Source organism: Hydra viridissima, unplaced genomic scaffold (genome assembly GCF_058129835.1).
Source record: "Hydra viridissima isolate aposymbiotic clone 2 unplaced genomic scaffold, HvirCarnegie_v1 scaffold_12, whole genome shotgun sequence".
Lineage (NCBI taxonomy): Eukaryota > Metazoa > Cnidaria > Hydrozoa > Anthoathecata > Hydridae > Hydra > Hydra viridissima.
This window is the reverse complement of record NW_028324311.1, coordinates 11043031-11069541: the sequence shown is the minus strand read 5'-3', so window position 1 is coordinate 11069541 and position 26511 is coordinate 11043031. Positions and strand designations below refer to the sequence as shown.

Below are 26511 nucleotides of genomic sequence, written 5' to 3'. Positions count from 1 at the left end.
AAGTTTACATATATATTTATTTAGATTTGAAATCAATAGAAGTTTCCAAAAGATACTCATACATATTACAATACTTTATTTTATGTTTGGCTTAAGCTATTTTGAAGAAGGTCGGGAGTTGAACGTAAAAATGACTTTAAGCAAGTTTGCGGATAATCTTCAAGGCTACTAGAAACTTTGTATCTACTCTTCATCATAATGAAAAAACTAATCAGATCAAAAACTAAATCCTATATTTGGATAGAACTTTGACTTAAGTGACTTCACATGGATGGTTGACTAGAGCATGCACTTTTGCAGTGTGTCCAGAAAGTTTATACAAGGACAGATTTTTTATTGCACTGGTCTAGTTTTTTGATGATAAAATTGTAAAAGTAAAAGTTTTTTTTTAAATCTTTTTTTGGTAGTTATTTTCATTAACTACAGTAAGAGCCCCTCTATTTATTGAGACCTTTTTTGCTAACGTGCGGTACTTCCTTCTCTTCTATTTATAATTGATCAATTAGTTACCAACTTTTTTCCCTGAAATAAATGGCCATTAAGTTTAAAGGAATCATGTTACATTTGATTTTGTTTAATCTATCTGACTTCCTTTTCCTCTGAAAATGATAATACTTGTTATTTATTAATTAGATAATACTCTACCAAAAAATATATCATGAAGTATTAAACAATTTTTAAAATAATCAATGCCAAATCCGGTCTGATAAAGTAGTGACCAAATGTATAAGAGAAGTATTTTTGAGAGCGTTAAATGACAATTGTTGGTTTAAATAAACAAGGAAATAAATTTAATATTGCTATAGCAAAATTAGTCGGTGTTTCAAAAGGCTGCGTTCGAAATACATTAAAAATGTGTAAAGAAACTGAGACTGTCAAATATTATCCAAGATCCGGTAGGCCTTCAAAGGTAACTGAAAGAGACAAAAATGTCATTTATCGTAGGGTTCGATCAAACCCTAGGATGAGCATTTAGCCAGAGAATTCAATTCTCCCTTAAAGAATTCTCCTCTAAAGAATGTTACAATCGGCCAAGAAACAGTAAGAAAGGTGTTCTCAACAAAGGCATAAAATCAAATAACCCCTATAAAAAAAACCACCTTTGACTGTAAAAGACCGCCTAAAACGATTGAAATGACACCGAGAAAGAATTAACTGGTCTGTTGAAGAATGGTCTTGGGTAGTTTTTATTGATGAGGCTAATTTTGAGGTAATAAATCACAAAGGAAAGGTGTATGTTATAAGATGCAACCATAAAAAGTATCCATCTCGCTATTTTATACCAAGGTTATAAGGAGGTGGAAGCACGGCTGGAATATGGGAATGCATACCTCATAAAGGTTCGGGTCTTGGTAATATATATACCGGAAGAATCAACAATATAGCGACAAAGATACTCTAGAAAAGGTTTCAAACAGTTGGCAAAATTGTTTTATGGAAGAAGCAAAAGTTGGATATTTCAGCGGGATGGCGCCACACCTCATGTTGCGCATTTAAATTAAGGTTGGTTCAATCAGAAAGGCTTCAAAGTTATTCCTTGGTGTGCTCGGTCGCCTGATTTAAATTTGGGCAGAATTACCAAAGATTATTGCACGAGATTGTTTGAATCCATGCCTCGTCGCATCCAATAATGCATAAAACCAAAAGAAGGCTACTTTAAATGTTAATTTATTATTTTTTTAATAAAGTTTTTTTTTTATTCATATTGTTTAAATTTAATTGTCGTGAAACTAATTTAATAGTTATATATTGTTCTTGTGTTTTACATGATAGGTGACAAGTGCCATTTTGCAGCGGACAAAACAAGTGCAACTTTTTTGGTTTGTTTCATTTTCTTAAGTCTAGTCCGTGTCAACGTCACGGAAGTTTTTTAATAATTAAAGGAAGTATCCAGAAGTTTCCAGAAGCATGCAGAAGCTTCCAGAAGTTTCCAGAAGAAGCATCTGGAAGCATCCAGTAGCATTCAGAAATATTTATTATTTTTATGACTTCAAGTGCAAAAATGGCTCCCGACAGTCTTGGATTGGAACTAAGAAAGAAAACTATTGGCGATTACGTAAGTGGAACGTCACAAAAAACTATTTCTGATAAATATCGCGTGAAAAAATGGACCGTATCAAGACTATGTTCCAAATGTCGTTCTATGACGAAGTTGGCAGCAGATAACAAAGGTGGAAGACCGCGTTCCACCACTTCTAGAGAGGATTCTATGATCGTCAGATCCGTCAAGAAGGATCCCTGGATATCATCAGTCGAGATACAAAAGCAATTAGAGCTGCCTGTATCGGACCGAACAATCAGACGACGTGCTGTTGAAGCCGGATTGTTTTCTCGACGCCCTGCAAAGAAACCGCTGATTTCACTAAAAAACCAGAAGAAAAGATTCTTGTTTGCTACATCTCATATTGACTGGAATGTGCAGAAATGGCGAACTGCCCTGTTCAGTAATGAATCGAAGTTCAACATGATTGGGAGCGATGGCATTTACCGTGTACGTCGACCAGCCGGAAAACGCCTCGATTTACGTTACTGCCAAAAGACCGTGAAGCATAGTGGAGGCAATGTAATGGTCTGGGGGTGTTTTTCTGCTAACGGTCTAGGTCCAATACATCGAAACGATGGAATAATGGGCCGTTTCATGTATAAAAATTTCCTGAAAGATGTTATGTTACCTCATACTGAATGGAATATGCCAATAAAATGGGTTTTTCAGCAAGACAACGATCCGAAACACACTGCAAAAATAGTCAAGTAGTGGTTTCAAGACAACCACCTATCGGTGATGGATTGGCTGCCTCAATCTCCGGATCTCAACCCTATCGAGAACCTGAGGGAGATCGTCAACCGCAGAATTAATCGTGAAGGTGTTCGTAATAAGGATCAACTGTTTAAACAAATCCAAAAGGCCTGGGCAGCGATTCCACAAAGTTTCATTGATCACCTAATCGAATCTATGCCTCGAAGATGCAAGGCTGTGATCGACAACAAAGGATTCGCCACGAAACATTGATAGCGAAATACAGCTTGGTCAACATTTTGTCGAGTTGCACTTGTTTTGTCCAGAAGGAAATCAACTTTTTTTAATACTTTTGATTAATTTATTAATTTTCGTGTACAAATAATGAACTTTGTGATGAATGAAACTTGAAGAACTTTGTCTCTAAACAGTTACATAGTTATTTCTCTAAATTGAAAAAATGCAGCACTTTTATATAAAGAAACTAAATTAGCATTATTTGGTTGCAAATGTTTTGTCCAATACTGTATATATAAGTTTATAAAATTCTATTGTAACAGTTTTTTGTTTTTTTATCTAAAGGTTAGTAAAGATTACTTAAAAATATATCTTTTTTAATCTTTTATTTAAACAATTTTATCATCAAAAAACTAGACTGGTATCACAAAAAAGTTTGCTCCAGTATAAACTTTCTGGACACATTATGGGAATCTTTAACCAAGTTTGACGTAGATCTCTTTGTAATCGTTAAAGCTTGATGCATATTCAGGTAAGAAGCTAGATTTAAGGCATGCAACTTTAACAGATTTTAAAGATTTAAGGGAATCAACTTTAGAATTGGAATGTTCATCTTCTTCCAGGTTCGATGAATTTAATAGATCTTCTAACAAACGAATATTTTTCAGCAGTTTGAACATTTTTCGCTAAAATTTGCATCTTCAGACTCCAAATGTTTTTCAAGATTGTTGTAAATTCTATTTTTATTTCCACTAAGTAGATGAAGCTCCATTGGAATAAGAATTTCAAAAACAATTGCGTCATCAGGCCAATCAACTAGTGGAAGGTTTACGCAATTAAGATAAGATGCAATATCTTTTGCATGTCTTATTTTTGATTGTCTATTCCTTCCTCATAGCTAAACGATCTCCACCTTCAGAATCCTTTGATAGTTTGATTTTACTTTCATCGGTCCAGGTGATGGACCGATGAAAGTAAAATCAAACGCCAATAGGAAAATGTTCATTGTTTAGATCAAATGATTTAAAAAAGAACCTGCATATTCTGTTCACTGTCGCAGTTCCTTCTTTAATTTCTGTTATTCCTAATCTTTTTGGAAAAAAAGAAAAAGAAGAAGAAAAAAAAAACAAAACAGACCAAGGTTGTATTATGGTCGTGATATTTTTTAACGTTTGGCATTTTGAAACGAGCTGAGAAATACTAAACTATTTGTGAAATGTTTTAAGTTTTTAAAGTTACCTATCTTTAACACCAATATGGACGTCGACAGAATATTTTCATAATCTAAGTTACAACTGTACATATTGGTTTCAAAAATGCAAACCATTTCTGATTGATATTTTCTTTTTTTTTTTTTTATAAATTATTTCCATTACGGTGTGACTACTTTTTTAGAGCAATCCTAATTTTATAATCATAAAGTTAAAATACTTTATAAATATTAGTTAATACAGCCATCAAAGTTTTATTTCAAAGTTAATATGAACTTAAATACGTTGAAAACGTTGAATAATTTAAGATAACGTAAAGTATGGGTTCATGAAATTTTTTTTAAGTGCTCACCAAAATTAATTTGCATAATTTTTATCTTTTACAAAATAATGGTCTACAGAAGAGAGTGGTCTACTTCACCACATCATTCCATCACAATAAACGTAATAAACTTCATAGGATCTTATAATAGAGTCAAAACTAAATTATTTTTGTTCTCACAGTAAAATAAGAATGCTGATTATGAACGCCAGGATAAAGACGAAAAAGCTGTCACATTAATATGGATAGCAGGACTGTTTGCAGGTTCTAAAGCAGGTTCTAAAATTTGATAGGGGTTTTTTTTTTTTTTGTACAGTAACAATCTAAAGTGTCAGCATCAGGACAAATTCTAGCAACTAATTTCACTAACGGACAGAATAATTGGTCACTACAGGAATAAGAACTAAAATTTTTTTTTTTAAATTAGATTGATGTCTAATACTGGAAAACTTCTCTTTTTTACATTACTTATCCAAGTCATTAAATCTTTTTCTTGAGCAGTTTAAGATGATTTCTGTACTTATCAATAAGCGCTTATTCCGTTAATGGCGAATTGGATCTTATTGTTACTTTAAGCAATAGGATATTGAATATTCTGATCTCACCTTTTTTTTCAAACTTATTTTGATAGCAAATTACATATCTATATTTTTAATACAAATAGTATAATGTTTCAAAAAATTTATATATAAACTACATGTATGCACTCAATCAAATATTTTTCATACTATAATATAAATATCTCTTCCAAAAGTAAAAATACTCAGTGTAATTTGAAAAACTTTAAGGAGAATTTTAATGATTGCTCAAAATATAAATGTCTTTAAAATAATAGAGCCTTTTTAAAATATAGCCAATTAGTATTTATTTAATTAGTATTAATATAAAATTTTACGAGGGAGGAATTTACAACTCGTTAACTTAGACTAAATTTAACTCACTATAACCACTCTCAAACAGTTCTCGATCAAGTTTTATCTTTATCAAATATTGTCCATGTAAGGTGAAGAAGTGCCATGCAAATAACTGAAGTAAAGCAACTGTAATCGGAACAAAAACTATTAGTGAAAAAAAACCATCTCGAAATGTTTCAAAACCGATGCTTCCTATACTATTGTAAGATAATTTTGAAATGGTTTCTGATGTTGTACCTTCAGATATAAATATTGATTTCCCTGTTTTAAGATAAAGTAAATACATGCCCAGCAGAGGTGCTAAAGTTTGCCCTGGTTTTGAGAGTAATGCAGATGTTCCAAATACAAGAGCAGAAACTGGTGACTTTCGTCTGAATTTTACAAAATCTTCATCAACAAGATCTGATATGACAATATTTAAAAGCTTGCAAGTACCCTCTGTAAATACACGATTACTTACAATAAAAATACATAAAAAGTACCAAGAGCTTGTACCAAGATACCATGCAAATACAGCAAGAGCTAATTTTACAAAAAAAAGGGTTTGAATCACTATATATGAACCATATTGCTTACACAGTTGTAAAAAATAAAGATTATTGATATGAGGAGCTAAAAATGATAAACCAAGCAACATAGCACCACCACTTGAGCTGAGAGTATGTCCTAGTAAATATTGGATAAATAAAGGGAAAAAATTGCTGTTAAAATGACAATGAAACACTTGAAGCAAATTCATTATTGTAAAAACCAAAAAATTTTTGTGTCGAAGTATTTGATGAATATAGGTCTTTGCAGCTATAATAGAGCTATCTTGATCTTTGGTTTTTGATGATTCAACAAGCATCTGTTTTGGGAAACTCTTATAATGGTAATCCATAGATTTACAACATATATGAAACCCAATGTAAGCAATTATAGACAGTGTCACACAGAATATTTGGAAGTTTGTAATATCTTCATCTTCCCATAACGCAAAAGCAACAAATACAGAAAAAGAACCAGCTGCACTAAAAACTGAACAAAACAAATTCAATCTAACTCGATCATTAGCTTTTACTGCTAAGTCAGCAAGTAAAGCTTGATGATTTAAATCCACCATAGTGAGAAACCCATCATATAAACAGAGGGCTAATGAGAACTGCAATCCAACAGGAAAAATATGAAACCAAAATAGCAAAAAGGAACAAGCAAACAAAGGTCCATGACGTTTTAGTGCCCTAATACGCATCAATACAACATCATTGTGGGATACTTTTTTGCCAGCAAGAGTACTTCCATCACTGATCCAACCAAAAATGGGATCATTGATAGAATTCCAAATAAGAAATATTGTTTCTCCTATACAGAATGATGTACTGTCTATTTTAAAAACCTTTGTGAAAGTTGTAACATAAAAAAGTATGAACACATTGTTTAGCAGCGAAATAAGCAATGATAATGCACCATATGCAATATGAACAGATAGCAGTACCATCACTTTTTTGTAATACTTGTGAATAAAAAGGTAAATTATATACAGTAAACACAAATGGCTCTTTAACTTTTACATAATATTTTATATTGTATAATATTATTACATTATTAACATTAACAATAATACAATAATAACCATTATAATAACTAATAATAGCTAATATAAATATATATTAGATATTATTAGTTGTAACTAATAATAACAACTAATAATAATAATAATTCTTATAATATTATTAATTTACATATTTTATAATACTTTGTAACATTGTTAGTATATAAACAGCTGTGATAACCACAATATATTACCCTAACTAATACTACCCTTAGAGTAGCTATATAGCTATTAAGGATGCTTTAATATTATATTCGAAATCTATGTAGTATATAGATAGTTAATTATGCACTAAAAACCAAACTAAATATAGTTCATAATAAATTATCACTAAATATAACAGAATGTTTCTATGGAGATGATAATCAGAAAACGCTGTAAAAAGAATGTTGTTTAATCGGTTGGTTAAATGGAAACTAAACCAATGTATAAACAAAGCGAACATTTAACATGGGTAGTTTTTACAAAAGTATTTTTTCTTCCTTTTATCTTCTAGTTTCTAAGTGCTTTAAAAAAATCACAGAGAAGTAAGCGATCGCTATTTTAACTTTAATCATTGATCTATTGAATTTTCCCAGCAGAAGTGATTTTGTAACAGCGCGCAATGCCTCAAAATCCTTAAAGCATGGGTAAAAAAGAAATTAAAGAAAAGGCTTTTAGATGCTGACGAATTTTAACTCATTTTACACAGTATTAATCCAATTTGTTAATTGACACTTTTTTAATGTCTGTTTGAAAAGTAGTAGGAACCCTGAAAGCCACTCCGTAAACAATTTATGTTGTTTACCTTTGGCTCTTGAACAAATTACAAAACAAGTGGCATCTCTAGGGTCACTATTACAAGATACTATGTTAAATGAGCATTGTTTGGAGAGAATTAGCATTTAAAATCAGCATTATTTTTTAAAAAAAAGATCTCTGTACCTTTAAACTAATACAAAACATTTATAAAAATTATCAAACTATTTTTTGATTAATGAAATTTTTAAATTACAACAAATATATTATTATAATTTTATATAACTTTATTGTTATTATACTATATATATATTGTTATATTAAATATATTGCATTTATTATTTTTTTCACAGGAATTAAACTAAAAGTTGGTTACGTAAAAGATCGAGGATGAAGTAAGTTTCTAAATAATAATCAAGATAATAGAAAATATTAAACTTACGTATTGGTTAGTATGGCTTTACAATATTCTTTATCAAGAATTGACATCCAACGATACATAGATTGAACGTTGTCTAATTTACTTTTAGGCATTTTGTTTTTTCAATACCTTTGGAATGGATGAAGTGTAGTGTCTTGATAATGTCTTATCATCTTTTGTGTTATGTTAACTGTATTAACAACCCTACTGCATGTAAGCAGTTAAAAATGAGTTCAAATATGGATTTGTTGAAGTAAAGAACGCATGCTTTTATAAATGGTATCCATTTGTTCTTCAACCCAGACAATATCTTGAAGTTAAAAAAATCTTTGTCACTTATTTGTTTGATTCGATATGGCCTAGCAACACCTACAAGTAACAGTAATCTTATAAGAGAGATTGAGGACAACTATTCGCGTCTGGAAAGTACTTTATCAATGCAAATATGAAATTAGATATTTTATCACTTTCATAGTGATAAAATATCTAATTACGCGGGTTATTTTTCTATTAGGGTTTTGTGGAAGAAAATTATCATTTTACATAATGAGATTCGTGAGTTGTAAATTCAGAAATTTAAATGACGTAGTTTACCTTTTAATTAATAGAGAGATTTGTTTTCAGGTTGAATGTAGCGAACTTACTGTTATAGAAGAAGTTATTCACTTCAGTTTTTGATCAAAAACTCTCCATATTGAAGGACAAATTTGGAACCTGTCCTTTTCTGCCAATCTCCCGTGATACCCGCCAAGCTTGCTTTTCAATGTTGTGTTTTTTAGTTGTTTTTTTTTTAGTTTCAAAAAATTCCAATGTTACTTAGCTTTTTTGGAGTTAATTACCATCACTTTGCTCAAACCACAACATTAAACTCGCTTTGCTCAAACCACAAATTTCAACTTGCTCAAACAATTGGTAATTTTTCTTTTGTAGATAAAAATCAATTTGGTTCAAATACTATTTGTGGCATTCAATTGTAACAAGACGATCTATTTTTTGAATGACGATTTTATTTTGTAAAAGAATAAAACGCTTGCTCATCAAAACATTTTCTTTTTTTGCAATAACGAAACTGAATCCTATGAAACTGAATCCTATGAAGCTGAATCTTATTAAACTGAATCCTATGAAACTTAATTGCTCATGAAACTAATGCACACAGCATCAATCGATAAGGTTATAAGTTGAATATTGTAGTTATGCAAAAAACGTTTCTCAAATTATTGCGAGGTTAGAATTATTTTGTTCTATCTCCAAGTTTAAACTTTGGGAGAAAGTTTTTGATTTTTTTCTTAAAGCAAAAATTATTTAAAATTTTAGCTTTATTTTTTAAAAGAAACAATACCTTATGCTTTAAATAATTTATGTTTAAATAAGATATATAGAAAAAAATTGTAAAATAGAGCATATTTTTAAAGCAATCATTATTTACTAAAATTAATAACTCATTTTCTCCCAACTATTAAAATAGGAGATAGAACAAAATAATTTTAACCTCGCGTTATGTCAACCTGAAAAGAAACAGCTGAAATCAAGTTAAAATCTTCCAGTGAGTTAGTACAGAATTTACATGAAACAAAGTGTTTACAATGTGTATATACAGGGTGTATACAATGGTATATTGTCAATACAAAATTCATTTCAAAGACCTTAATTAGTAGAAAATTAATCTTAATTGGTAGAAAAAAAATCGATCTTAATTAGTAGAAAAAAAATCGTTTTAAGGCTTTTCCTTAACACCCAAAAATACTGGCTTCTTCTTACGCCTAAATCAATTTCTAAGGAAAGAATCATCAAATAGCATAATTGCTCCTAACCCGTAAACCTAGATAGTCCTTAATGATAGCCAATTTGTTAAATCTCTTGTCTTCAGACTCGGAAACGGGTGGTTTAAGATAAATTCGATGTGAAACACACACTTCACGAAAAATTGAATGCAGGGTCTCCACATGAACCTTGTTTAAAAGTTCAAGAGACTTTTCACTATTATATTTCTTCTTATTGAAGAAAATTGCAATTTCTTTTTTAACTCTTGTCTATTGGTTAAAGATCATCAAGATATTTGGCTTTTGTACGTAGTTAAAGTTCTGTTAAAGATTTTGGTGAAAAACAAAGGAAATAAAATCTTTTACTCTTTAATTACTTTAAACTCTCGTTTGACCAGTAAGATCGTGTGCTACATTGAACACATTGCATTCAAAGCTTTTTTTTTGCAATTTCTTGACAGTAAACATGATTTCATTAAATTTATAGTTCTGTGCAACTTCTAATGTTGTATTCCCTGTGGAAATATGCCCAAAAATGCATGAGGCCAAACTCGCCACAAACGTAGTGAAATGCGTTGGGCATCATATATTTAACCAAAATGACAAGCTCAAAAGAATTCAAACATTTTAACAGAAAATCGTCGCTAAATTGTTCTAAATAAAAAAGCGTTCATAAAGTTTCTATTTTATTGCATTTATGGTATTACTACCACGGATGTTTCGGAATAGAGAAATCACCGAGTCAATGAAGGAGTTTTTGACAGAGATGTGCTGCTTAGAAAAGTATCTTAAGAATGATACAAATCACTCTATCAACCTTCCACCTTGTATAAGCATCTCTTGCTTCTTTTATTGAAAGGAAGCAGAGATCCTTGGGTGTTTTTAGTGAAAAAACTCTTTACAGAAAAACAAAAACAAATCAAGAAGTTTGTAAGGTCAGAATAAATTACATATAAAAAAGTTATATGATATAAAAATGGTAGACACATGTTTAGATCCTCAAACTCATGTATGAGGATCTAAACATGTGACAACAGTGCTGATTTTAAACACTTAGTAGTTTCTCTGTGTGACGCAATTAATGACTTTTAGCTGGAAATCTTTGTAAATGTAATATGGGCCGTTTTTTTTATATGGCGGTATATGACAGTATAAATTGAATACTACAACAAAAATTTAAAGGGAAGAGTTCTTTTCATGGAAGAGAAAATTTTCGCTTTCTCGCAGCGAGCACAACGTTTCTCGCAGCGAGCACAACGTTGCTCGCTGCGAGAAAGAAACTTGTTAAGCAATTTTAGACCAGATATCATCTTTTGTTAGTTTTGAGACAACTGAAATAAAATATATAAAATATCAATAAAAACCAACAAGTGATTCCATTGTCACATTTACCTACTATATTAAATTCTACTTGCTGACTTTCACTTATTATTATTATGTTAAATTCTTGCTTACTACAAATCTTTTTGACTGGATGGAATAATAATGCAGCTTCATACAAAAACTTGACAAAACTCTCAGTCTAAATTTTCCTGTTTTTGTTGTACTGTTGAACCAAAACAAACAACTGTGTCCAATTTTCAGAACTTTTTTTTAAACCTCCACTTCTGACACTAAAATATTCAAATACTATTTTTAATATCAAAACCAAAAAAATACACTAGTGTACTTTTTTTCTTATGTTGTATTATTTGCACTATAAAATTTTGTTTGTCGTAACCTTCCATCGGATAACTGAACAACTTACTTGTTTATATCAAAAATCTATAAATAGGAACTTGTTATTTGTGTATTTATACAATAAAGTTAGTTGTAAGGTTTTTAGTAAAATCAGTAGCAATTAGTAAAAAAGCAGCCATAAAACATTGAAGTAGTTTCACTGTATTTGTGAAGTTTAGTTCATTAACAATCATTAAAAGCTTTTTGTTATGTTTAGACTACTTCTTACTACTTGATATATAGGGGAACATGACGTAAGATGACGAATCTTTATCTTCAAAGCTCAACTAAATATAAAAGCTGATTGTAGCTGAGAGGGAAGAAGATTCTATCTACTAGATTTATTTACGCTTTCTTAAAAAATATTATTTTTAGGATAAAAGATAAGTATTAACAAGGTTTTTCGAAATATTACAAAAAAAAAAAAAAAGTTTATCAACTTATACTTGATTTATCTCATCACTACATCACCAGCTGAAGGTAAGCAAGAATTTCTCATTCAGTTTGTTCCTTTTGGAAGCCATACAAGTAGTATTAAGCTATGATAACTTATTTATGCAGATTCTAAATCATTTTGAAGATTGTGTAGCCGATGGGAAAGATGAAGGGGGCAAGATGACTTTTTTGTCTTTCGCCAAAGTACATATTTACTATAAACTTGTTCTGTAATAACTTTTGTGCAGCTTAGTCATTATTACAATGCTTTATCATGCATTAAAATATTTTGTGTGATATTTGATATTTGATTTCGATGAGCTGGAATTTGCAATGAACTAACTAATGGGCTTTTTTTGGCATAGCTCTAAATAATTATAAAGTTTAATTATTTTAAAAACTACATAATCATTTACATTCCCTATTTTATTAACTAGAATTTATATTGTGTTATTTAAGAAGGTAATGGTATCATGGAATTTTCTTTTTTTAAAGTCGCCATCTTGCCCCGAACATGGGGCAAGATGACGATTTGAGTTAACACTGGCTAATGAGTTTTTCCAGGCTATTTTCAGTTTTTATAAGGTTTTTTTTGATACATCAGTGAGGCATATTAACATTTTTTACTTCTTGATAAAGTTTTATTGAAACAGTTATTGACTAAGATATAAGTGCTTTTCAAAACGTTCGTCATCTTGCTCCATGTCAAAAAAATGAAAGTATGGTTTCCGCGACCTATGCTGAGTCATGCAAGTATCTCAGCTAAGGCGTTACGAAAGTTTTGTGAATGCCCATCCAGGAGCCCTGGGACTGTTGGAAAGGTAGTGGGAAGGCTTTTCAGTCGCCAGCTCTCTTGAAATCTTCTTCAGAAAAAGTTTATAAAAGTGATTTAATTTAAAATAAGTTATTCAAATTTAATTTTAAAAAATTACGTAGTAATTTCCCATTAACCAGTGAAAAAAATTGTTTGAAAAAAAGCTTTTTTTTTCATCACTCAATTTTGTTGACCAACTCTCAGTGTAAGGCGCAAGACAAAATCACCACCCCTTCCCTGGCCACTTCCCCCTTTTGACGGGCATGACTTAAAGTATAACAAAAAGTTGTGTTTCTTTCATGTTGTACTTTTAAAAATTTCACACCCACCATTTTCTACTAAAGGGTAGGGCGGGGCTAGTTGAGCATACGGGCAAGTTGGGCAACTAAAATATCTCAAAAACTACGCATCAAATGACAAAACATGTAATGAATGAAAGATAGGTATATATAATGGTGATACAATGCATATCAAATGGTTGCTGGACCGCGGACAATTGAGATGCACGGGCACTTTTTCGATTTTATACCAAAAAAGTAAAAAAAAAAATTTTGCTATTTTACTCTTAGATTCTTAAAAAACATTTATTTGGCAGACTTAAATGTTGAGAGTATACCCATTTATTTGACTTTCGATTATACTTATGCATTTTTCCCTTAGTATTATAGCTCTTTTTATAAGCTAATTTTTGTGTCAAAACACCATATTCTGTTATTAGAGCATCCCGCCATCGGAAATTGCGTAAATGCGTAAATTCCGATGTGAGAAATAGTTTATAAAGGTGACTCCGATGTGATTTAATCATTTTATTTTCCGATATTTTTCGATGGTTTGTGGTGGCTTGCAAAATTTTGCTGTAATTTTGCGAAAACTTCGTAAATATAGACAAATACATCGTAAATACCACAATATTACGAGTTTACACTTTAAATACGATTTATTGTGAAATTACGCGAAAATATCGTACGATAATGCATAAATCTCGAAATATATCGGAGAGTGCATGCAATTCTCCCCATCGGCCTCGGACTACATCGCACCCTCGATGTGATACTATTCCTCACCATCGCATCACATCGGAGTCACCTTTATAAACTATTTCTCACATCTGAATTTACCCATTTACGCAATTTCCGATGGCGGGATGCTCTATCTGTTATTAGTTGAATAAAATATAACCGAGGCAAAGTAATGCGCTAAAAATTAAACAATGAAGTTCTATTATAAAACCACCGTAAGCCGAACGCTAATTTTTTAAGTTGGTTGCAGTTTTCTTAAGCATTCCTTATAATGATTTTTTGTCACTTAAATGGGCATAACTTTTTGTAGAATCAATTTTCACCATTGTAATATTGATTTAAAGCTCTTTACAATGATGTATAATAATTATTTGAATAGTTTAAAAATTTTGCACATGTACCTACATTATCGGATACGGAGAAACAAATTTCGTTAGGTAAACATTTTAAGGTCCATAAACACATTTAAATTAATCATTATTAAATACTCTAATGAATTTAAAGTAATATCTGAAATCCATTTTTTTTTTTTTTAAATACGTTAATGTGATTTTAAACTATTAAGTTTTTGCTTCTATTAAAAATATTTTTACTTAAATATTACTTAGTCGATAAAATATGTAAGTCAAAAGTTCAGAAAAAAGAGTTTTAGCTTACCTTAATTATATATATATATAACTAAACGAAGTTCAAGAGATCACGTTGCAGTAGTATCGTTTGCATTAATTATGCTTATGAGATTCGGTGCGTTTTATTGCATTTTTTTTGCGTTTTTTTTTGTTTTCAATAAAAAAAAGTAAAAGATATAACGCCAAAAAAACTCGCTTAATTACCAATAAAATCGTAGTTATCAAAGGTCGATGAGCATGTTTGTATGTAATTTATATAATAATTAGCGTTTTGTAAAAATATAGTTTTAGAGGAGATATCAATTTTGAAAAGGCGCATTCCATTTAAATACATTTTTTTACCAGAAGTTTTTCAAACGTTGCACAAAAAACTCGTTTAAAATATAAATGATCGAATCGAATAGCATCTTAAATAATAAATTTGAAATGAATTTTGGTGGCAAACGTAAGTGATAAACTTGTTTAAACGTAAGTCTCGATATCAACAATTTCAATAGCTAAAGATTTTTTGCGTGGAGAATCTTGTTGTTTTTGACAAAGAAAATAAAATAAACTTTGTTTTTGGAACTATAAACCGGAGTTTATATAACAGTTATTACCAATACCATCAAAATAATAATCAATAAAAATTGACATAATGATAAATAAAAGATTATTTAAGTTAAATATTATTACAACATAATGAAACAGTTTGAATTTTTCAAGCGTTTATTAAGTGAAAAAATAACATGTCAACTGCATAACTTGTGGCTGATTTTATTTCGGCGAAATATTTTTAAGCGACATTATAAAGTAATATATTTATATTATGCTTTGATTTTTTGCTATTTTCTCGTTACTCTGCTGTTTTTTTTTATTATTGTAAACAAATTTAAAAATAAAAACCAAATTAAAATAAAAAACCCAAAAGGAAAAACCAAAAGATTTTATATTCAATTTGCGTTTCATCGTATTCTATTTTTTTTTTTTTTTTTTTTTTTTTCTAAATAAATAGCTATGGCTATTTAATCTTTTCTATATATTTTTTAAAAATGTTTGTTTTTTTTATTTTTCTACTTACGTCATGTTACTTCCAGTTCTGCTGGGTAAGCACAAAATTTATCACACGATAGAAAAAACCGGTTTCTACTAGATTTTAGATAATACCTGCAGATATTTTTTTCATTATCGCGATTGTGTTCAAGTCTTTTTGCAATCGTCATCAGGATTAAATATTAATCAATTGGTTAAATTTTTGTGTACTATAAAACTAAAGGAAGAAAATAATTGTTGTTTTAATGAGTTCCTGATAGCTTTAGTGAAAAAAGCTTTCATGAGTTTTTGAGACTTAGGTGTCCTTTAAGAAGACTAGATTAAGACTAAATCCTCATTTTTAATCAATTATTAAATGTTAACTTTAGTGAGTTGTTTTACCAATGATAAAAAAGGTACATAATTGGTTAAATTTTATTGGATTTTTCTTTAAACATATTGTAAAAAAAAAAAAACACGACAAGCACAAGTAGTGAGTGGAGTTTGTAGTTGAAAAAAAACAACTGGAAAATTGCAAAACTGCCTTAGTGTTGAGGGAAGAAACGCTTTTTAAAATTTTCGAGCTTTTTTTAAATAGTTAATAAGTTTAAATGGTTTGGAATTTTAATTTAGTTACAAAATGAAATTAACTCAAGCATTGAAAAATGCCATATATGGTAGTGGTGTAACTCCTTTGCCAATAGGAATCTGCGTTGTGACCTACTCGCTTATGGTAAGCAGGTGGAAATTTATAAAAAAAATAATTTAAACAGTTTAAACTAATTTTTTCATAATAATTTAAAGTACCTTAATAAACTCCGAACTCTCCTTTTTTTTTTTAACTTTATTTTCATTACGATGTTTCTTTTAAAACCAAGAAGAGAGCTTTGTTTGCAAATTAATTTATGCTGGTTGAGAATTCTCTTTTAATTAGTTATTTAACGGAATGGTGACGACAAATCTTTCGTCATATTTACCTCATCTTGTTAAGGTAAGAACTTTTCCAATAATGTACTAACAAATAATGTGCTATCAAATCGTATTCTATCAAAATAAGAATCCTTTTCTGAAATAAAAGTATAAATGTATTCTAAAAGAGTGATCTTTTTTAGTAATTACATTATCAATTTACACTTGAATAGATTTTTATTGAATTACACATATTTTGATTAGCTTAAATTACTTTTATCTTAGTAAAAAAAATTATCATACCATGTTGATACTTTTAGTTCACCTCACTTCCTTTAACACCATGTTTATTCTTTTTGGGATACTATTGAACAGTTTTTTTACAGTCTCAATTTTTAATCACTCATTTGGTAATTTTTGTAATGTCTATTCTATAAAGAAGTCAGTTAAAGACCTCTTTAGTAGGTCAGTGAAAACTGTCCCTCTTTTAAGTAATGGGTTCCATTTGCGTTGAACGCAATTCTATATTTTACAAATATACAGTAACTGTTTAATATAAAAGGAATGGTTTCATGAACCACTTTCAATAACTCTTTTTTAAGTAAGCCGAATTGAACGATTTGATTTAAATCTCTTAAAAGAAGAATTTGTTCTGCTTGCATCACGAATGAAGAAGATTATTACTCCTACTCGGCACAAAAGTAACTTATCGTAGGAGGAAAAAGTTTTTTTACAACAAGTTAGAGTTGACAATAATATTATTTAATTGTCATGACAAATCAGGTTTGCTGATTAGGAAAAAAACACTATAATTGTTTCATATGAGATTTACTCATTTTCAATGTTAAACTATTTAGTCAACAAAACGGATATTAAGTTATGTCTTTGTGCTAAACTTTAAATGCAACTTTCTAGGCATTTGTTAATGATGCGGAAAATTGACTTAACGAAGTGCCAAGGTGAAAATAGTGACTTATTCGGAAGCTGTTTCTTTTTAGCTTTTAATCAAAGTTAGAAAAGCTTAGAGAGTTTAGGCTATTACCTCTTTTAGGACCTAGTTTAGAAATCAAATGTATGGCCTTATGTTCAACAATAACACTTACTACACAGTTTGGCTCGATAACTTTCAAAACCTGTCCAGCTAAATATTACAGAAATCGTCACATTAGTTGTAATGCTAAAAGCATTTGTAAAAAAAACTTTTTTTATAACTAATGTACAAAACCGCAAATAAACAAAACACCTTTACGTTTTGTACATACGGGAACAATTCAAGAGCCCAATGACGTGAGTTAAATATTGGAGATTCAAAAATAAACAAACAGTAAAGAATCATTTTCCTCTGCGCATCAAATTAGGTGTAATAAAGCACTATGTTAAACCTCTCAACATAGAAACTGATTGTTTAAGTACATATTTCCCAGACTTATATCTAAAGAAATAAAAGTAAAAGCTTATGGCATGTTTATAGCTAAATATTAGAAAGCTGCTTAAAGATCACATTTTTACAAACTCTATGATTAAAAGAAAAATCATGGAGCTTTTTTAGGACTTCAACATTCAGTACTAATAAAGCTATTGAAAATTTTGCAAAGATTGAAAAGAAAATATAATTAGTTCTTATTTTCTTTACAACAAAATGAATGTCTATGATGATCAATGAACCATAATGAAAGAAAATAGTTTTTTTTTTGAGGATTTGACACACTACTAGTAAGTATCTTCATTTCATCTAATTTTTTATCCAATTTTTAATGAAAAGAATTTTTAGATTTAAAGTTGAAATACTTTTAAGTACAAAATATACACCTAAAGGATAATATTTAAATTTAAATTAAATTGCCATGTGAATAATCTCAGATATGAATCATTAAAAAATTTTAAGTATAAAAAACTACATTAGGTTGTTGCAAAGTATTGAAGTTAGAACAAAAATCATGAATCTGGCTTTAAAACGTTTTGCCAAACATTTATTGTAAGTTTTTTTAAAAAAACTTAAAATGCACAGCTGACATACATACACACATACATACATACATACATACATACATACATACATACATACATACATACATACATACATACATACATACATACATACATACATACATACATACATACATACATACATACATACATACATACATACATACATACATACATGCTTGCACACATGCATGCATGCATGCATGCATACATACATACATGGTATACAATAGCATTCACTGTATGTTATTTGTAATATATTTATTTATTTTATAGGAATTTAATGTCACTGAGGAAAATGCAGGTTTGTATTAAATATAGTGAAACATGATACAATATGTAAAAGCATTGGATCTAGTCACAGAAAATCTTGATTGATTTTAAATGTCAAATAATTTTAGTTTTTTTGGAATTATTTCTGAGGGATGATTTCTGTATTTAGGTTATAGATCAAATAAATTAAGTTTGTTTTTTATTTCTTTTGCTCCAAGTATTTCTTTATTTACAATTATTTTGTGGTATGTTTCTTCTTGTTCCATTATTTGTTATTTCATAACATATAGAAAAACAGCACATTCTCCATATAAAAGTTAATGTATTAAAAGCTGTTTGTGTTATGAAAAGTAAAGATAAAGAAAATTAGCTTAAGTTTAAAATAAAATTTTATATACGAATAAAATTTTATTAAGTCATTAAAGTATGTAAGAAGAAATTAAATTGTCTTTTTTTGAAAGTCATTTTTGGGGGATTGGTTAGTCTTTTTGCTAGCAGTTATTTTGTTCGCAGTAATTTTTAAAAGCATCAATAGTCACAGACCAATGTGTGTGTGTATGTATGTATGTATGTATGTATGTATGTATGTATGTATGTATGTATGTATGTATGTATGTATGTATGTATGTATGTATGTATCTATGTATGTATATCTTTGCCATTATAGTTTTGTGATTATTTTTTATCAGCAATATAGATATGTAGGAATTAGTATTTAATTTTTTATTTCAATTTTTTAATTTAAAAATACATTTAATTAAATGTATATTTACTGGTAATTTATCATATTTACTTTTATTATATTTGCTACAACTTGTTTGTATCCTTATTTAACCATAACACTCTAAAAAGTTTGTTTTATGAATGTCAGGCAAAAGTACTTATTGTCTAAATATAATTGCTATTATTGTCATTTCGCATTCTTACATTTTAAATTTCAACATTATGGATGAAGTATAGTGTTCTTTATATTTTCATATGATATTTATATTATTTGTGGAATGTTTGGAAGCAAACTATTTGATATAAGTTATAAAAAATGTTTTGTTTTTTTTTGTAGGTAAGTATGCAGGGATTGTATCATCTGCAATGTCTGTTACCAGAATTGTGAGCAGGTTGTTAATTATGTATTTATGATTCAAATTTTTTTTACCATTAATTTTTTACTGTGTATTTTATTTATCAAAGGTTTTTTAAATTTCAAAAAACATTTTATTTAGTATAATGTGGGGCTACATTTGTGACAACTATGGAAGAAAGCAATCTCTTCTTTTAGCTGGATCAAATCTTGCAGCTACAACATTTTTGTTTGGTTTTAGTTACAACTATGTGTGGACAGTGGTTTCAAGGTCTTTACAAGGTTTTTGCATGGGTTAGTAACATAAGGTTTCATTTTTGTTATATTTATAATATTAGTATTTAGAGCAGAAAATAGTATTAACTTAGAAAAAACTCTTTACCCTGATGCTATAATACACGCATTTAAGTTTAACCAAATATGTAGGTTTTTTTACACAGCATAATTTCATTAAAATTATTCCACATGCTATAGTAGCTAAGTTAGCCAGTTGTATAATTTGGAAAAGGGTACTCTTTTTTATTAGGTTTGATTGTTATCACAAAATCCGTGATTTCTGACATTGCTGATGATTCTAATCTTGCTGTTGGATTAAGTTTAATATTCTCAGCTAATAATTTGGGATATATAATTGGACCAAGCATGGCTGGTAAGTTAAAGTTTGTTAATATTTTTTTATTTATTAAAACGTATTTTAAAGTGTTTTAAAAATTTTTAAATGAATTTAATCTTGAAAAGTTTTTTTCTAAGAATTTAGTAAATATTTAAAAATATGATTTTTTAAAAACTTTTTTATGTTATTTAAATATTATGTGTAACTTATTTTATCCACATATTTATATATATATTTTATACTACAGGGTTTTTGGTATTTCCAACCCACAAGTATCCAAAGACTTTTTCTAAAGGTTGTTTTTATGACTTCTGTTCATAAAGATATCTTTACAGTATCCTCATTAACCTTACCTATAAACTTAATTCCTTTCAATTTAACTTAACACCTATAAGTTTCACTTACCTATATACTTAATTACTGTGTAATAATTTAGGTGGATTTTTTGATACGTTCAAGGTGTTTCTTCCAAACTTCATTATTGCTTTGGGAATGTCAGTTGCACTTATCATTGCATTTGTTATACTTTCGAAAAAATTCAGGTAAATTGTTTTACTTATTTTGCTAACTGTTATTACATTAAATTAGTTTGTTTTTTTTTTGAATTTTGTCATATTAAATTTATTTTATTAATTGCTATTATGTTAAATTTTACTAAAAGAAATCTTTTGTTAAATCATAATGAAAAATACTGAGCACACAATATGATATTCACTAATACCTATGTTATTAATGCAGGAATGAAAATAGCTAATACTTTTTTTAGGTTTAAAATATTAACTTTAATTTTTTTTTTAAGTTCAAATCAACAGAAATAAATGTCTTACTGCTATGCTTAAAATAGTTTTTTTTTAAGTTCAAATCAACAGAAATAAATGTCTTACTGCTTAAAATAGTTTTTTTTTAAGTTCAAACCAACAGAAATAAATGTCTTACTGCTTAAAATAGTTTTTTTTTAAGTTCAAACCAACAGAAATAAATGTTTAATTTACATAATAACAACATTTCCTTTGCGATTTAGTACCTCAAAATTAACTTCGTCACTAAAAATTACCTGCGACCATTCTTCAACAGACCAATTGATTCTTTCTCGGCACCATTTCAATTGTTTTAGGCGGTCTTTTACAGTCATTACATTATAGTATATGAAATTGTATTATATTATATATGACTATGCTTTATATCATATTATATTATTGCGTATTATATATTATAAATTAATATATTATATATATTATATTGTACGTTATATAAAAACAAATTTTATATAAATTTTATATAAATTTTTATTTTTAACATGGCCATACTCCTGCCTGATGAGAAATAGTCCTTTGCTTTGCATTGAGAAAAAAGCACCCCCAAAAAGCAGATAGAAATATTTTAATAGAAGCGCTATTAGAGAAACGTATAGATTTTAATTGTATACTCAAAGTAAATGATTTTTGGAGTAAAATAAATACTTTTAATATAATTTAAATTAATATAATTTAAAATAAAAAAAATAAGTAATGACTTATTTTGTTTATGTTAAATTAATTTTTTTTGTTTTTACATAGTAAAAAAAAAAATAGTTATGAATTAGTTTAGCATATCTTAAAACACTCAAAAGACAAGAAGTTGCATCTAGAAGATGTATGAATTAGTTTAGCATATCTTAAAACACTCAAAAGACAAGAAGTTGCATCTAGAAGATGTATGAATTAGTTTAGCATATCTTAAAACACTCAAAAGACAAGAAGTTGCATCTAGAAGATGTATCAATTAGTTTAGCTCATTTCACTTTTTCAATTGTAAAACCACTTGTGTCAGAATATCAACGAATTTATGCACGTCAACAAAACTGTTATAAAGAGGGGTGGGCGCAACACGCATAACATTTGGCTGATGAAAGTCACACTAAGAAAAAAAGCATAAAAATATTGTGGCTTCTTTTTATAAATCTGTATATTTATTGTGTTAATAGCATAAATAGAGATAAATTAAGATATGCTAAACTAATTCATACATCTTCTAGATGCAACTTCTTGTCTTTTAGTTGTAGCATTTTCACACTCATAAATATTTTGATTATTCAAAGAATGGGGTTTTCAGTCAAGGTGTTTAGTACAGTACAGTATCCTTTAGTACATATCCTTTAGTATCTTATGTAGTATGTATCCTTTAGTACGGTATTGTTTATTTTCAATTACAGCAGGACAATGATACTGTGTCGAGCCTACTAGTTGTGCACATCTTTCAGATTGTATGGCATATCAAGCCAATCTGATAACCTTCCATAGTTCCATTACTGTAATGGGTTTCTTTTTAAAAACTGCTTTTTTAATATCATTCTGTAAGATTTCTATACAATTTAATTCTGGTGACTGGACAGGCCAGTTCATAACTTGAATCTTATTTGAAAACAATTTTTTGCAGTTTTGCTTGTCCTACAGATATTGTAATAGTATTTTTAGAGTTTTAGAGTATTGGGTAGCAACATCTGTAAGGTATTCATAGTATTTTTAATCCAAAATATATCTCTAATTCTATAATGCAAGAAACAGCCCCAAATATATATTTTTGCTTTATCATGCTTCACAGGCTGCAAAGTATTCTGGAGCTTGTAAGCTGTTTGTGGCAGATTAGTATTGGCCTTTGAAAATGGTACAGTTTAATTTTAGCCTGACAAAACCAAAAATGACAGTTTTGCATTTTTCAGACTGAAATAAATTTTGCCATTTTTCAAAGGCCTATACTTATTTCTTTTCAACGTTTTTTTTCTCAGAAATAGTGCTTTCCTACAATCAACAACCTCAATACGAGAATCCTTGTTCTTATTGCCAGAGTACTAGCAGTCAAATTCAAATTCTAATTGATCTTTTTTTTTTTTTTTTTGATGATGATTTTGTTGAAATAACTTTTGGGTTCTGTTTGGCTAAATGTACAATGAAATGAAATTTTGATCTTGTCTAGCAGTTCCTTTTGTTTCACATTTTAATTTCAATTGTTGGCAACCATGGTACAAAATTAAACAATACCTTGAATTTCTTTATAGGTTTTACCTTGTTTACTTAGGTTTCTGAATAATAAATGTTTTTTTGGACTGCAATTCTTTCCACAGCCCATTTTAAAAGAAATTTTTTCTTACTTTAAATGTATCTTCTTATAAAAGTATGTTCATTAGCAAAATGCTATTTATAACAGTACACATTTATTTAGTTATTTTTTCTGGTTTTGAATTTTATTTCATGATTAATTTTAAGGAAAGAAGGTATGAAAGAAGAAATGAATGTAATGAGTGAAAACCAATCTGCAGAATGTATCAATACAGGTTTGCAAGATAATTCTAGTTTAAATGATGAGGTTGCTTTAATTAATGATGAAACAGATGTGGAAATAATGTCAAAGCCTTCTAATGCTTCGCTGCTCTGCTGTGTATCAGAAAAATCAAAATACAAGAGATTATTTAAGTAAATAATTTTATTAAAAGACTGTTATAAAAATAATTTTTAATATACATATCTATAATTAACTAATTTGTGCTTGTTTGTGTGTGTTTGTGCGTTAGCCTAATATATGCATCAAAATATTTTTTAGGAATAAATGTTTTTTGCTATCGATCAGTTTGTATGGGTTGTATTCTATGATAACTGTTGGTTATGAAGATTTGTTTCCTGTGTTTGCATCAACCTCTGTTCTATACAGTAAGTTTTTATTCTACACAGTTGTAATTTTACTGCATAGTTGTAATCTGTATAACAACCTATTTTATATTTTCCTAAGTACTATGCAGTGACTGAAGATAAAATTTCCAAAGTTGCTAAATGATCATTGATTTTTTTTTTTTTAGATGGATTGGGTATGTCAACATCAGATATCGGTTTGTTATATTTAGTCACTGGTGTTACAACAACAATCCTACAATTTTTAGTGATTAACAAGGTATTCTAAAGTTTCTTTTTTTTAAGTTGAAAATCTTGTTGTTCTTTTTATAATCATGGGGATTTATTCTTGCTATCATGGAAATGTATGACAAAAATTAATTGTGATTAACTTTTATCTGACGTTTTTTGTATTCTTTCTTACAGTTGGTCAACAGATTTGGGGCAAAAAAGGTGTTTTGTGTTTTTTGCTTAATTTCTTAAGTTAAATTGCTTTGAATTTTATTTATCATAAAATTTCTATATTAAATTTTAATATTTTTAACTGTTTTGAATTAAAATAAATGATTGTGCAGTTAATTAGTCAGCTAAGGCTGATATTAGTAATGAAGACTGATCTCATATCAGTTAATGATGACTTATCTTAAATAATTAGATGTTTTGTGGAACAACGTTGCTGTTCAGTTTACTTGTTTTCTTGCTGCCAACTGATGCACTCATAAAAAATAGGTAGCGTTTTCATTTTTTTAGTTATGGTATCCTAATTAAATTATTAGAATTAACATCTTTAGGTTTAGTAAGTGTTTTTTCTCTGCTTATAGTCAGCATCTGTTTATGACACCAATTTAGTTTAAATACGCGGTTTTAAGATTGCTTTGCAGAACAATTCTGTTAAAAAAAAATTGTAGTTTGGGTTAAAAAATTAATCAGTATGTTTATTTTATTTTTATTTATTTCTTTTTTTTTTTAGAACGAGTTTGTGGGTTGCATTATGGATAACTCAATGTCTAATGAGATCATTGTACAGCTCTGGAATTTTGTGTGTTAATGTTTTTATAAATAACTCTGTTGAGTCCGATCTTCTAGGACTGGCAAATGGTATAGGCTTGTCTCTGGCTTCAGCTGGAAGGTAATAGATAAATCATAGTCAAAGTTTTTAATTGCGCGATATTCAAAAGTAATAAAATTGTATGCTGAACCACGATCGTCGCTTGCCTTACACTGTAGGCTTAGTATGTAGTTTTGCAATGTAGGCGTCGATGCTTGTGAGGTTAAACACAGAATTATTAGATTTTTTAAGTTTGCTGTGAAGAAAAGTCATAATGATATAAAAATGTCTGCCATCCAATGCTATTACAACCATGCACTTGGTGATCTCTACCCAAATGTCGCCCTATGACTGTTAGTAGCATTACTAGTTGTTGTTACTTCTTGTGAGGAATATTTTTCAAAGCTAAAGATAAGTTTGTTAGGATAAGTTATGGTAATAAGGCCCCCAATTCATTTTTCCCAGAAGAGCTGCACTGTCTGCTCAAGTACTTCATCTCTCTGTTTGCTTTAGCTTCAGTATTTGCCTCATAATCACCGATAGTGTTGTAGAACTGATTGCTTGGTACCTAAGATGGATCAACTGGGCAATAAATTTCATCGTCCATATTTGAACGTCGCGCAACTAAACAATATGTTTGATTAGTTGTATAAAATTTTTTTTTTCTTACAAGAATAACTTTTGTTAAAGCATTTACGTTCGTCTAAGGTATGATTGCTATTCTTGATATTTATGATTTTATAAATGCTGATTCAAACAATGTGCATTTGCACAGTCATAGATTATCTCTAATCGAACTTTGTTATTCAAATTAAAAAGTGTACTTTCAGAAAAAAAAAGTATTTTTCTATTCAATTTATTTTTACATCAAGTTTCTTCTGTTGTAGGTCTATTGGTTCAGTAGGCTTTGGTATGTTCTACGCGTGGTCAATGGGAAACATAAAGATCTCCAAGGTTGAAAATAAAACTGTAAGTTTTCCGCTGAACGAATATTTTGCTTTCACGCTAATAGCATTCAGTGGGTTAATTGTTGTGATTGTTGCCCTTTGTCTACCGCAGAGCATAAACAAGAAGAAAAATTCAACCTAACTAATCTATCTTTGTGATGTGATGTTATTACATCAGTGACATTTTTAACTTTAAGCACGATGTTACATACACATTTGTTGTAAAGAAATCTTTTTTTGACGATGGAAAACCCATTATAGTTTTTTTTGAAGACAAATTTATAACGTCTATTTATTATTTGACAATAGTGCAACATAATTTTCGTTATTTTAACATTTTAAATATATATTTACATATAAAAATCACGCTGTGTTATGTTTTTTCACGGTTGGTATCACTGATCTCAAAATAATAACTGGATAGCAGATTCTATTGTTTTGTGTAAAAAAAAAAC

The 26511-nt window shown here is 29.0% G+C and overlaps 2 protein-coding genes and 1 long non-coding RNA gene across 11 annotated transcripts; 2 read left to right on the top strand and 1 right to left on the bottom strand.

The window, feature by feature from the left end:
- Positions 1-5098: 5098 nt before the first annotated feature.
- On the bottom strand, positions 5099-6940 carry LOC145194372 (solute carrier family 68 member 1-like). The gene has a single exon (XM_080072005.2). The coding sequence runs from the start codon at positions 6896-6898 to the stop codon at positions 5429-5431; it is 1470 nt and encodes a 489-aa protein (XP_079928131.2). The 5' UTR covers positions 6899-6940; the 3' UTR covers positions 5099-5428.
- Positions 6941-7379: 439 nt separating this feature from the next.
- LOC149881255 (uncharacterized) lies at positions 7380-9052 on the top strand. Of its 3 annotated transcripts, XR_016445772.1 has the most exons (4): positions 7380-7466; positions 8104-8145; positions 8281-8450; positions 8796-9052. It is a non-coding gene; the product is annotated as an uncharacterized LOC149881255 (long non-coding RNA). The 3 variants fall into 3 exon arrangements; XR_016445770.1 differs by having other exon boundaries at positions 8281-9052; XR_016445771.1 differs by having other exon boundaries at positions 7454-7641; positions 8281-9052.
- Positions 9053-12108: 3056 nt separating this feature from the next.
- Positions 12109-26419, top strand: LOC145193650 (uncharacterized). 7 transcript variants are annotated; one of them, XM_090068575.1, is made up of 16 exons: positions 12109-12133; positions 16195-16294; positions 16496-16552; positions 18733-18760; positions 19790-19844; positions 19950-20101; positions 20334-20456; positions 20668-20715; positions 20857-20962; positions 23663-23869; positions 23997-24103; positions 24250-24341; positions 24488-24514; positions 24717-24790; positions 25032-25190; positions 25997-26419. In XM_090068575.1, the coding sequence occupies exons 2-16, from the start codon at positions 16202-16204 to the stop codon at positions 26196-26198; spliced, it is 1530 nt and encodes a 509-aa protein (XP_089924701.1). In that variant the 5' UTR covers positions 12109-12133; positions 16195-16201; the 3' UTR covers positions 26199-26419. The 7 variants fall into 7 exon arrangements, with proteins under 7 accessions (XP_089924701.1, XP_089924702.1, XP_089924700.1 ...); XM_090068576.1 differs by lacking the exon at positions 12109-12133 and adding an exon at positions 14643-14665; XM_090068574.1 differs by lacking the exon at positions 12109-12133 and adding an exon at positions 15261-15342.
- Positions 26420-26511: the final 92 nt, after the last annotated feature.

Bases quoted from the DNA above. Each gene is read 5' to 3' on its own strand.
- LOC145194372 (XM_080072005.2), bottom strand. From the start codon at position 6,898: ATGGTACTGCTATCTGTTCATATTGCATATGGTGCATTATCATTGCTT.
- LOC145193650 (XM_090068575.1), top strand. From the start codon at position 16,202: ATGAAATTAACTCAAGCATTGAAAAATGCCATATATGGTAGTGGTGTA. The intron at 20,102-20,333 runs GTTAGTAACATA...CTTTTTTATTAG, and splicing joins TTTACAAGGTTTTTGCATGG to GTTTGATTGTTATCACAAAA. The intron at 20,963-23,662 runs GTAAATTGTTTT...ATTAATTTTAAG, and splicing joins ATACTTTCGAAAAAATTCAG to GAAAGAAGGTATGAAAGAAG.